Raw genomic sequence first — 12,707 nt, forward strand, 5'->3', positions numbered from 1 at the left:
GCCAGGAATGAACTCACGGAGTTCCATTTGAGGTCAGGGTGGTTGATGCCATCTCATCCATGGGAAAACCACTGCCCAGGGTCACATAGTTGGTCAGGTTTGTTTGCCTCCAAAGCCAAAGGACATTCCATTCCAGAGGAGGGCTGGTTGTCCCCAGAGGAGGTCATGGCATGCAAATGAAGTTCTTCCGCTACAGCTCTGTTAAGACTGTCTCTTTGGAGGGAGAGTCAAGGATTCTGTGAGCCTGCTCAGTCAAGAATCTGCCCAGACGAAAGGCAGGAACAGTCTCTTTCCCCAAAAGGATACCCAAATGGCCAATAAAACAGATGAAAAGGCACTTGACCACATTCGTCATGGGGGCAATGCAAACTACAGCCACAGTGCGATGCCACTGCACACCTGCCCAATGGCTAGAATGCAAAAGGCATGCAATACCAAGTATCGGAGAGGGTATGGAGCAACGAGACACACATGCACATGCTGTATGATGCCGTCTGGTGAAGTCCAGGAACAGCCAATAGCAATCTGTGGTGTTAGAAGTTGGGGTATGGTACCCCTGGGAGGTAGTGATGACTGGAAGGGGCATAGCAGAGTTTTCTGGGATGCTAATAATGTCCTGTTTCTTGACCTGGATGCCGGTTACATGGGTGTGTTCATTTCGTGAAAATTCATCAAACTGCACACTCACATGCATTTTGGGTGTATGTTTGGCTGCAATAAAAATTAAATAAATTAAGGGGCTGGCCTGGTGGCATAGTGGTTAAGTTCACACACTCTGCTTCAGTGGCCTGGGGTTTGCCGGTTCGGATCCTGGGTGTGGACCTACACACTGCTCATCAAGCCATGCTGTGGCAGCGTCCCACATACGAAAGAGGGGAAGGTTGGCACAGATGTTAGCCCAGGGCCAATTTTCCTCACACACAAAAAAAAGTTAAAAAGTCTCTACCAAGAAGCAACTCACCGTGCTTCTGTCCCCCTCTTGTCAAATCCAGGGCTCCGAGCAGCCAGCGTGGTGGTCCTGTACCAGTTCCTCCCTCCAGGCTTTGAAACTTCTGCCAGGCCAACAGTGGCCCCCTGCACCTGCTGGGCTGAAGTGAGCCAGGCAGATGGACATTGCCTGTCCTGGCTACTGTCCCAGACACCAGGTAAAATGCTCAGATTACTGGCATTAAAGCTTGGGAGTGGCCAGGTGCTGCAGCCAGGTGCGTCTGTCACCAGGGACCTCTGTGTGCGGCCTCAGGGATGTGGAATGTCCTGGCACAGAGGACTGTTGCTCAGAAACAAGCTGTCCTCCCCACCATGCCTACTCCTGTCCCTTTCCCTTTGTCCCTGTGCCAGATAGAATCATCGGGATCACCAAGAAAATCCAGCCCTGGAGAAATGCCACTGGCACCCAAGCCAGAAACCTGTCTGCACAGGATGAAGAAGAAATAGAAACACTGCATCGAGAGCACTCAGAGACAGACCTCGTTAGCACCGTGGCGTGTGTTTTCCAAGACTTTTACAATATAACGTATCACATAAACGGCCCTACTGATTCTGCGTCCCAAATAGCTCCCCAGTGAGCCACATTTCTCCCCGATCCCAGCTCAGGCTCGCAGCCTCTCTCGTCTAGACCCTTAGGACATCTTAACCGCTCTCCTTGCCGGACTCTCTCCCACCGCAATGACTTTTACTAAGGCTACATCTGATCACGTGACTCTCCTGTTTACAATTCTTCCGTACCTTCCCGTGGCTTGCACCTTAGCAACTGTACCTTAAGACTTGTAGTGACCTGGCCCCAGCTCGGAGTCTCCCCTCAAACCCTGACACTCCAGTCATCCACCGCTCCCCAGGAACCTTCTGCTGTTATGGTGTGTGGACTCCAGGGGTGGGAAGTTCCTTCAGAGACCCTACCTGGGCCCAGGTCAGCTCTTTGATGTTTCTTCCTCGCACCTCCTGCTGCCAACTCAGGGACTCCTAGAGCAGATCACCCAATGGGCCACAGTGCTTGATGCCTCCATGCTGTTCACATACTGCTCCCTCTGCCTAGGATGTACTTTCCTCCTTGTCCAACTGGTGAACTCCTATTCATCCCTCAGAACCCAGCTCCAGCACCTCCCCCTTTGTGGGAAAGAATGGATTTCTCCCTCCCCTTTGTCCCTCCTCTACCTGGACCGTTAACCCTCACTGCTCTATACTGCAACTATCTATTTTCAATGCAGTCTCACCTGCCAAAGTAGGATTTTGAGCTTCATAAGGGCTGGTCTGGTGTCTTCTCCATCACTCTGGCCCCATCACCTGGCCTGTGCTGGCACGGAGGAGTGGCTCCGCAAGACGATTTTGGAGTGAATGAAGAATAGGCTTGTAACCAAAGTTTTTCAGCCCCACAGAAGAGTTTCTCTAAGGAAAGAGAAAGGCCTTGCCCACTGCCAGCACTGAGAGCGTCCTTGAGACACGTGTCCTCTGTCCACTTGGTCTGCAGGCCCCGCTTTGATGGCAGACAGGGCATCAGTGTTTTATTCTTGCTGGTTGGACTGGTTTTGGGTTCAGGTTACAAGAAATATAATGGGGTTGGGGCGGGGGCCACCTTATGGACATGCTGGTTTAATAGTTTCCGGTCAGGTAAGACTTGAAGGATGCCAGCAAGGCCCCCTGCTCACAACTGTGTCCCCTACCTTGGCACCACAGCCTCAGATTTCAGCCCTAGAGAGCCACTTCTCTCTCCCCAGCCCCTTTTAAAAAATGCACGGTCAGGGGCCACATTGAATCTGGGGGCCTGTGAGCTTTCCCTTGTGTCTCCAGGACAGGCTGTCCCCAGTTCCGGAAGTACGAGTTTGGTGTCTGCCCGGCCAGCCTGACCTCACTGGAGGAGTCCTCGGAGCAGCTGGAGGACATGGTGGCCTTCCTCCTGGGCTGCAGCTTCTCCCTGGAAGGGGCCTTGGAGAAGGTGGGGGTCTGTGGAAGAGAACTAGCAGGCCACGGCCACGCAGGTGCATCCAAGGTAGGCACAAAATCCACAAGGGCAGAATGACTTGAAAATGTGGATCGCCTTGTGTTTTCCTGTGATGGGGAGAAAAGTGGCATAGGAGGCGGGAGACCTAAGCTCTGGCCCCAGCTCAGCCACTTTCTAGCTGTTCAACCCAGGACAAGTGGATAACCTCTCTGAGCTTGTTTCTTCATCTGGAAAATGGGACTGCCGGCCTCTCTCTTGCCCACCTCTGGGACTGCTGTGAAGACCCAGTGTGGCCTTGAGAGTGGAGTCAAGCCCTTTTAGACGGATCACTGCAGCTGTGTAAACCAAGGCTGTTTGAAATTCGTCTGGCTCCTTTAACTTAGGGCATCTCAGTGAGATTTTTAAAAATCCTCTCTGGCTTGAACTTCCTGGCATCAAGGAGAATATGCCTGGCTGGGCAAACGCCCAGGGATTTGTGGCAGAGGCTTGGCCAGGCCATTAGCTGCTGGGTCCTGTCTCTGTCAGGAAAGCTAGGTCATTTTCTTGGCCGGAGGTGGCCGCTGGTGGTCACAACCTAGCATGGTCACCTCTGCTGGGACATGCCCACTGTCAGGGGCTGCCTCCTGCTGTATCTCTGAGGTTTTATTCCAGCCACTGCTTGTCACGGGGAGAGAACCGGATTCCCTCATCCCACTGACCCCTCCCGGCACATTTGTGTGAAGTCTGAGAAGTTCATCTGCGGGTGGATGGCAGCCAGCACCAACGGCCCCCTCCAGGTTCCTTTATGGAGGGCTCAGATTGGAGATTTCATCTTGGGCTCCGGGACATTTATTAATACTTGCCTGGTTTGGGCTCCTGCCAGAGAGGTCTGAGCTGCCTCTGATGAGAAACAAGGCTGCCCACGGTGTGCGCTGCTTTTCATGTGTAGAATATGGCCCTGAGCGGTCTTCCTGCAGGTCGGGAAGGGTGGAGGCAGGACCACCGCCGCTGTCTGGGGCCCAGGGCAGGGTCTGGCCCCAGAACACACCACCATCTGGAGCAGGAGGGCCTCACAGCTCAACATGTGCAGCCTTCATTTTTAGATGAGGAAACAGGCCTAGAGAGAGAAACGGACTCGCGCAAATCCCAAAGCCAGACGGGAACCCAGGACTCCTGGCTCCCTACTACAAAATGTCAATAGTAGAGTCATGACAATTAAAGGATGTGTTGCACAGAGGTGCTCATCACTGCCCTGCTCAGCAGAGCTATGGTTTTCCCACCACACCTTGCTGCCCTCAGTGGTTCCCAGAGAGCTTTCAGTTCAATATTGACGCCTCCACCCGTTGGCTCCTGGGACAAAGGGCCAGACAGCCATCTTGGATTCAGTTGGTGGTCTTGAGAGGATGAAGTGCCCCCAGAAGGAGGCGTCTCAGCATCAGGGAGCGCTGCCTGCCTCCTGTGAGCATCCCTGGCAGGTGCCACCTCCCAACACGGAACTGGCAGGCACACCCAGGTTTCATCCTGCTGCTGCCAGGGTGCTAACAGCAAGCCCTTCAGGCGCCCGCCAAGACTATCCCAGTGGATTATGGTCCTGGCCATGGCCTAAATCTTTCATAAGCCCCACTGCAGAGACCAGAAACCACTCAGGGGACAAAAACAACATCACCAGTGAAAGTCACGCAGGTCATCCTGGGCAACTTCTATTGAGGTGGGAGGGCAGAGTCTGGCTCAGTGGGGTCCAGGCACAGGCCTCCAGCCCCTGTGTGGACTCCTGAGGCAGAGGAGGGCCCAGGGCCTCCTGCAAGGTTCCCACTCTCTTGGATTCCTCTGCCTCTGGTTCTCCCAGAGATTCTTTACCTGTGGTCCGGGGATCCCTTGAGGTCCATGGAGAAAATTCAGAAGGTCATAAAATTGGGTGGGGAAAAATTACATTTTCATTTTCACAGCCTCAAACTAAAATTGAGCGTTTCCTTCAATTATGAGTGTAGGCAACGAACTATAGTCGTATCTGCAGATCCTGTGACTTTGTGGCTGCCCAAAGAAATCACAGACGCTTTTGCGTCACATTGCAGTTCTTCCTTAAATCTCAAAAATGTCTTATTTGTTGATCAGTACTTCAAAATGACCACGGTAGATGTGCCATATTGTTCCTTAAGCTGTTAATGAAGCACATATATGGCTGTATCATATATTTTCATAATTTGATCACTGCATGGGCAATATAATTGGTTTCTTTTGTAATCCTATGCATTTGCTTTTATGCAATTAAAAACGTTACTTTGACAGGGCGGGGGTCCATGGCACGTATAAAGTTAAGTTTTAGACCAATAATTACAAGCAAACTTCCTCATCTCTGTGTTGCATAAAAGTAGAAGCTATATTTCTCTAGTAGCTCCTTGGACCTCCTGCCTACTTCGTTCACTGCCTTGAACTCCTGGTACTCAGGGCTTCTATTTTGTTTTTTTTTTTCTTTTAACATTTTTCACTTGATTTCTTGGCAGACAACAGTCGCTTGTGCCGCCATTGCTGGCTTTTGCTGCCCTCTGGTGGTCACGATGAGGCCCATTCCCAAGGACAAGCTGGAAAGGCTGGTGCAGGCCAGTTGCTCCATCTGGGGCAAGCAAGGACAACCCATTCATATCGGCGACCCGCGTCAGTGTCCACTCTCATTCATGATTCTGACAGCTGCGCTTGGACTTCTGCTCGAGGAGACAGGAACTGGCCATGTTCCTGAGCTCCCACAGCTTGTCCTCATCTTACCTGGAGGTCCCAGGAGTCCTGCACAAGGCTCAGACTCCCGCAGTAGGATTAGGGCTGGGTTTACAGATGCCCCTCAGGTTTAAAGGTGCTGTCTTGGCAGAATAGCCAGCCTCACGCATTTGCTCCTGCAAACTTCAAGTGAACCTAGGATGGCGGAAGCGGGCGGTAGAAGATGGCAGCAGAGCTATTTGTCCCAAGATCTGAGCTCAGAGCAACTTCTAATCTAGGCTACTGTTCAGTGGCGTATTTGGGCAGGGGATGGCTTCATTCCAAATGTTAATTTGAACTGAAATCCATTGATCCCCAGGGCATTAACTCAGTCTGAGAGTGAGTGTGCAGATCCAAGGGTGGAAGCTGCCCAGGCCTCTTAGAGGCTGTCAGAGGGCTGATGAGAGCTTGAGATCGGGCCTTGGGTGAGAGTCAGAGTTCAGTGTAACTGAGCTTGCTCAGCTGTGTAACAAACAAAATCAGACAAAGCCTAGCATTCTGTAAAAATGCAACCAGCTCTTACCACCTTCCTCATAGAAAGATGATCCCAAGACCAGTGAAAGCAAAGTGTCTGCTGGATTGTTCTATCGTTAGTGGACATGGGTTGGACCCACCGCATTCATCTTTGCTACCCTTGTGGACACTTTGATGGCTGCCCAAGGGTAGGGACACTGTTGGTGGCCAAGCAACAGAGTTTAAGGTTTATGCGTGTGTGTTATGTGACTCAGTCTCTACCAAGATACACTCACAAATTCTGGCTTTGTTAGCAATGCAGGTGATGGGCTAAATGCAGACAAAACTGCTCCAGCGATCACACCGGGGGGTTGAGATTCTGTGTTCTGAAACTGTACCGCTCAAAATGGACTGGAAATTATCGCATCCTGAGCTGTTACAGTCCCGATTCCTTTTCTCCTTGTCCAGTACCACTTACAGCAATCCTATGACTGCACGTCCTCTTGGAGAAAGAACGATAATCTATTCCACATGTTCTATTTTGATGGTAACTGCCAGAGCAGGATTCGACGGAATTCATTTTCTTTTTCCATTTGCAGAACTGTTGGGCATCAAAGATCTTTTCAAACCTGACTATGAGGATCCTGTGGTGTGTCGGCCAGGCGATGTCCCAGTGTTCTGGCCTTCTCAGCTGTCCAGTCTCGAAGCTGTCGGCAGCTACAGTATGTGGGGACTTGAGGGGGCAATTAATCTGGCCTGGGACGGACCCTGCTGGGGCTCTAGCTCTTGAAAGCAGAGGCTTACAAGGCAGTGATCTAAGGAATAAAGTCATAGAATGTAGGCCTACAGCCCACAGCGAAGATCTCTCTGCCTTCCTTCTTTTCATCCCTGGGCTAGGTCGCCCTACAGAGACAGCTTGTCTCTCAGCGCAAATACATTTTCATTAAATATATTTCTGCCTTCAGAAGCCTCACAGCCCAGTCTAACAGACAGACTAATATTTAGCTTGACCCTTTGAGACATTTTGGAGGTTAGCAGGCTTTGAAAGCGAAGATGAAAACAAGCAACACAATTAAACCGTTTCACACGGTTTTTACAAGCAATACGGCCAGTTCATTTTTTCAGAGGCCCAGGGTGATATTACAATGAAGAGACACACGAGGGCGTCTTAGTTAGCTCACAGGAAAGAAGGGATGTGATAGAAACATTAAAAATAATTATTGCAGCCCATTGCGGTAGACACTGGAAAATTCTAGCCAGGTCAGCTACCCTTGTAGTACAAATCATAGAACTTAGTGTTACTTTTAATTTGCTTTTAAAGCATTTATGGAAGTTTAGCTATCAGAATGGCCTGATGATACAGATTATTTCTAATATGGTAACAAGGCATCAACGCCAAGATCCATGGGATTCTGTTCATTCATTTATTTAACATAAATGTATTCGGCACCTACTGTGTGCCAGGCATGGGCCCAGATCTTGGGAATAAAATGCTGCATGAGACAAGATGCAGTTCTCAGGGAGCTTGTCATTTCCGAATGTGTGTGTACGCATGTGTATACACACATCCACACACGTGTGGTGAATACTCTTCTGCACGGTGGTCTCACCCCTTTCCTGCCACCGGCCACAGGCAATGCCCTGCTGAAGAGGTGTCCCTGCCATAGGCGTCCCAGCAGACTCCAGTGCCTGAGTTCTGGCTTGTGATGGCATATTTGATTGTAAATGAGACCTAATGACATCATTGGTCAGAGATGACCTCGAATCTTTCTAATTTGCAAAAATCGTGCTCAAACTTCAACACTTAAACTTCTATTAGCAATAGATTAATTGCTGCACACCTCACAACTGATGGTACAAAACGCTGTGTCACATTCTGAGCCGACTGTTCTGATGTGTGCCCGGCTTTAGAGTGACCGATTTTAGGTTCTGTCCAAAACCCAGAAAAACAATGATAGCATTCCTCAAAATCCTTACGTCTTGCCCTTACACATCACATTTAAAAGTTAGTTTAGAATGCTTTATGCCTCTATCAGTAGGCTTTCCTTCTGAAGTATTGGCTGGCTTTGGCTTTCCATTAGATCTGAGAAATATTACTGTTTTCTGTGAATTCCAAGACGTTGTTATTTACTCAATTCACGTCTACATTTATCGAGCGTCTTTTATGTGCAAGGTGCTATGTGGGATTCTGAGATGAAGAGGAATTGGTCCCTCTTTGCTGGGAGCATACAGCTGAGTGGGATTAGAGTACAGTCACGTTCCATGGCCCCTGTTTAAATGGAAATTGACTTAGCCATAAGCCAGCTTGTTCTGACCTGGTGCCAACAAGTGGTGTACAGAGTGCTATTAGCAGAGTTGACGCACGGCACCATCTTGCCCATCGACAGTTGACTAGATGAGAGTGGACTGGGTTTGATGAACAGGCTGGGCTCAGCCCCTCCTGGTGTGTGTTTTAGAGACCCCCCGGCTTTCACCAGCTCACCAGGTTGCACAGTTATGACTGACATGAAGATACGGAGACTCCGGACAGTTGTCCTACCCCTGAGGGAATTCCAGATGTCCATCGTATTTCCCAAGATCCTCTGCACTACAGCATCGCATCAGCTTCAGCCGTTCAGAAGATCAGAGAAACCAGAGAGTAAAATTGCCACAGACTCAGGTAAGAAACAAAGCATTCACACCTTAATGACCTGGAGAAATTCATCACTGAGGTAATGTTTAGTAAAAAAGCAGCATACAAATGGTATCTATAGTATGATTTTTAAAATTGTTTATACTGTGTATGAGTCCCAAAAAGACGAGAAGTAAATGCACCAAAATACCGATGGTGATGGTCTCTGGGTGGTGGCATTATGGGTGATTTTTTTTTTTAAAGATTTTATTTTTTCCTTTTTCTCCCCAAAGCCCCCCAGTACATAGCTGTATATTCTTTGTCGTGGGTCCTTCTAGTTGTGTAATGTGGGACGCTGTCTCAGTGTGGTTTGATGAGCAGTGCCATGTCCGCGCCCAGGATTCGAACCAACGAAACACTGGGCCGCCTGCAGTGGAGCGCGCGAACTTAACCACTCGGCCACGGGGCCAGCCCCTGATTTTTTTTTCTTATGTTTTTATTTTTCCCTCAAAATTTTCAACACTAAACATATTAGAGAGTTTGAGAGGTGAGCTTACTAGCTGGGCACATTGACACCAGAACTGAATTGGGGATGGGTAGGTAAGAAAAAAAAGGAGAATGTTTCCTAGGGAGTCAACTGCCACCATTGAGACAAAATCATCCATGTATTTAATAGTGTCCCTAATCTTCCTCTTTTGTGCCATTGCCCTGGGGTTGGGTGTAGAATAGATTTTTTTGTACCAGGCAGCAGGGGTAGGGATGGGGGCGCTACTTTGCTACTCCTTGGGGCGTCCTTGGCGGATCCTGGTGGGGCAGGACCCTGCAGTGACAGCCTCACAACAGTTTGCAGCCAGCGTGTATATTGCACCTCAGAGGACAGCGCTCCTGTGGTTCGCAAGCTGCTAGCTTTCTAGAAGTGGCGCAGGGCTGGTGGGATCCACTAGGGGTCTGCTGGTTCCCACTGGGAGGAGGTTTGCTGAAAGCTGCTCGAGGGGCTTGGAACTGCCAGCTGCATCTTCATTTAAGAGCCGAATTTCTAACCCCTGGTGGCCAGCAGAGGGCCCCATTGTGCACGGAAAATTCAAATCTATTTGCTGACAAACGCTCAGGAGAGAATTAAGGTGTAAACTTCACAGCCACTCCCTGCCTCAGTTTCTTCATCAGTGTGACAGGGGGTAATGACAGTTGTACCTCCCTCTCAGAGCTGTGATAAGTAATGAGAAGAATAGCTATCATCTACTGATTTTTACTCTAGGCCAGGCATGTGCTAAAACCGTTTACATGTTCCATCTTATTAAATTCTCCCAATGACCCTACGAAGCAACTATTATTAACAATATTAATAGTACTATTAATTATTACTTTAACAGATGAGGAAACTGAGGCATGTAAGGTTAAGAAACTTGCCCAAGTCCACATCCCTAGGAGGTGGTCAGGGCAGAACTTGGGCCCACAGCCACTGACCCCAAGGCCCACGATGAGTAAGTGTTGGCTAAGTTGGAATCTGTCTGAAGGGTACGCCACGGTCTCCCCGGGCGGAGTGCTTCAGCCCCTCCGCGCTCGCCGCACCCCATCCCCTCTCCTGCACGCTCTCATGGGCCGTGACTCTAGACCTCCCTGTTCTTTGCACGGTGAATGTCTGGAGAAGGCATGTGTGGCCTTCCTGCTGGCCCACCTGACACCTATTTGGCCACGCAGGTACCTGGATCGATGGTGGTGGGGCTCCTGTGGAGAGCAGAGGGGTGAGGCCAGCCTGGGGAGGTTGAGCCCCTGCGCCAGACTCCCAGGACCCAGACAGAGCCGATCATGGCCACGCTGGTGTAGAGAACAGCACCTGGAGGGCCATCGAGCAGACAACCTGGGGGCCCTTCTGTGTTGGCTAACCCAGTGGCCCAGAATGTGACAGCGCAGACCAGCCTTAAAAATATCTGGTCCCTTCCCTGGGCCTGGGAGCCAAGGTTGCCCCCTAGTTACAGGGGGGTCTGCAGTAACAAAATTTCCTGGAAGTCACAGGGCATAGCTTTTTGCTTGTTTGTCTGCGAGGTTTTTCATTCATTCGGCAGCTAATATGGTTTCCTTTACATACAGACACACAGTAAATTTGGGATATTTGCCCACCACACATATACCCTTTAGCACATGCGTATAGAAAGGCAAAGGCTCATGGCTGCGTATACACGGAGTCTCTTATATAGCCGATCTCCTTGGTGGATATTTTTTAAAATTGCTGCAATACTTTCTCTCTCACAAACATTCTTGCCCAGGCCGACGGCTCTCCCAGTCAGCACAAGGGTCATGAGGGAAGATGAATTATTAACTCTGCCTTTAGCTCAGACAAAAAAGTAACTGGGACATAAATTTACTGCAGACATGGTGCACCCATTGCTTAATTAAAATGACCTGGGAGGTCGTCCACAGCACCCTTCTTCAGTGCTGTGCAAACCACATGTCAAGGCTTGAAGCAAGAGGCTCAGGCGAAAGGCAGATTTATGACTGTCTAGATACGCCAGTATGGTCTATTAAGGAACATCTTAATCCGCAAGAACAACAAAGGCTTTTGATTCCTATATTAAATAAGCAGATATAAGATTAATGGCAATGTGCTGAGCATTGCTCACTGGGCTTAATAGAGCCACTCAGTCTTTTTTTTTTTTTTTCTTTGCTGAGGAAGATTTTCTCTGAGCTAACATCCACTGCCAATCCTCCTCTTTTTTTTTTTTTTTTTTTGCTTGAGGAAGATTAGCATTGAGCTAACATCTATGCCAATCTTCCTCTATTTTTTTTTTTTTGTATGATACCTCCACAGCATGGCTGGTGAGTGGAGTAGGTCTGTGCCCAGTATCCAAACCCATGAATCTGGGCTGCCAAAGCAGCACTTTAACCACTTGGCCACAGGGCCAGGCCCATATTCAGTCATTTTTAACAGAACGTTGACCTGCATTTGAGATGCCTGGAGAATATGAAGGAATACAAGGTTTATAATAATGATGTTTGCACTAATAATAAAATCATCATAAATGTATAGACTGCTTTAAAGTTGACAAAGTTCTCTCTCCCCTCTTCTTTCTTTTAGTGCCGACCACATCCTGTGAAATAGGTTACATTACAATTTTTTTTCCTTTGAAAATGTTATTTTTCTCCCCCTTTTTTTTTTGAGGAAGATTAGCCCTGAGCTAACATCTGCCGCCAATCCTCCACTTTTTGCTGAGGAAGACTGGCACTGAGCTAACATGTGTGCCCATCTTCCTCTGCTTTATACATGGGACGTCTGCCACAGCATGGCTTGCCAAGTGGTGCCATGTCTGCACCTGGGATCTGAACCGGTGAACCCCAGGCCGCCGAAGCGGAACGTGCGAACTTAACCGCTGTGCCACCAGGCCAGCCCGCTATTTTTCTCCCCTTTTATCAACAGTAACTCATGTTCATTGTAGAAGCATCAGAAAATATATGAAAGTAAAGAGGCAATAAAAATCACCAGAATCCTATCACAATTAACCAGTATTAACAATTAATGTTTGCCCTTAATGTCTTTTTCTTCAGTCTTGACCCCATAAGACCTGTATACCTATAGGAATGTATGTATATATATATATGGGAATCATGCTGTGAGACTATTTTAGGACTTTCTTCTTTCACTTTTTAATACATTGTGAACATCTTTTTATGTCATTAAAGTCTTCTGCAACATCCTTTTTAATGTTTGCATGGAATTCCATTTTACAAATGATCCACTATTTTATTAACATGTTATTATTTGACGCTATAAACAATGCTGCAATGAACATCCTTGTGACTCCATTTGTGTACATACCCAGGATCACTTTATTAGGATAAATTCCTAGAAGTGAAATATTGGTTCCAGTGGAATGTTCAACTCTAAGGGACAAATCACCCTCCAGATAAATATTCCAGTTTCCACGCCCACTGGCAGTTATGTAAGGGGCCATTTCCCCACAGTCTGCCTCCACCTGGACCACCCCT

General features: G+C 48.5%; 1 protein-coding gene across 1 annotated transcript in view; it reads left to right on the forward strand.

Moving 5' to 3' along the window:
* Window positions 1-310: 310 nt before the first annotated feature.
* DGLUCY (D-glutamate cyclase) overlaps window positions 311-12,707 on the forward strand; it is a 51,197-nt gene continuing 38,800 nt past the window's right edge. The window contains 9 exon segments of the mRNA XM_046647173.1: window positions 311-380; window positions 993-1,046; window positions 1,049-1,145; window positions 2,785-2,983; window positions 5,416-5,566; window positions 6,715-6,837; window positions 8,574-8,620; window positions 8,623-8,748; window positions 8,750-8,774. Coding sequence (XP_046503129.1) covers window positions 311-380; window positions 993-1,046; window positions 1,049-1,145; window positions 2,785-2,983; window positions 5,416-5,566; window positions 6,715-6,837; window positions 8,574-8,620; window positions 8,623-8,748; window positions 8,750-8,774 — 892 coding nt within the window.

The sequence above is a fragment of the Equus quagga genome, chromosome 20, assembly GCF_021613505.1.
Source record: "Equus quagga isolate Etosha38 chromosome 20, UCLA_HA_Equagga_1.0, whole genome shotgun sequence".
NCBI lineage: Eukaryota > Metazoa > Chordata > Mammalia > Perissodactyla > Equidae > Equus > Equus quagga.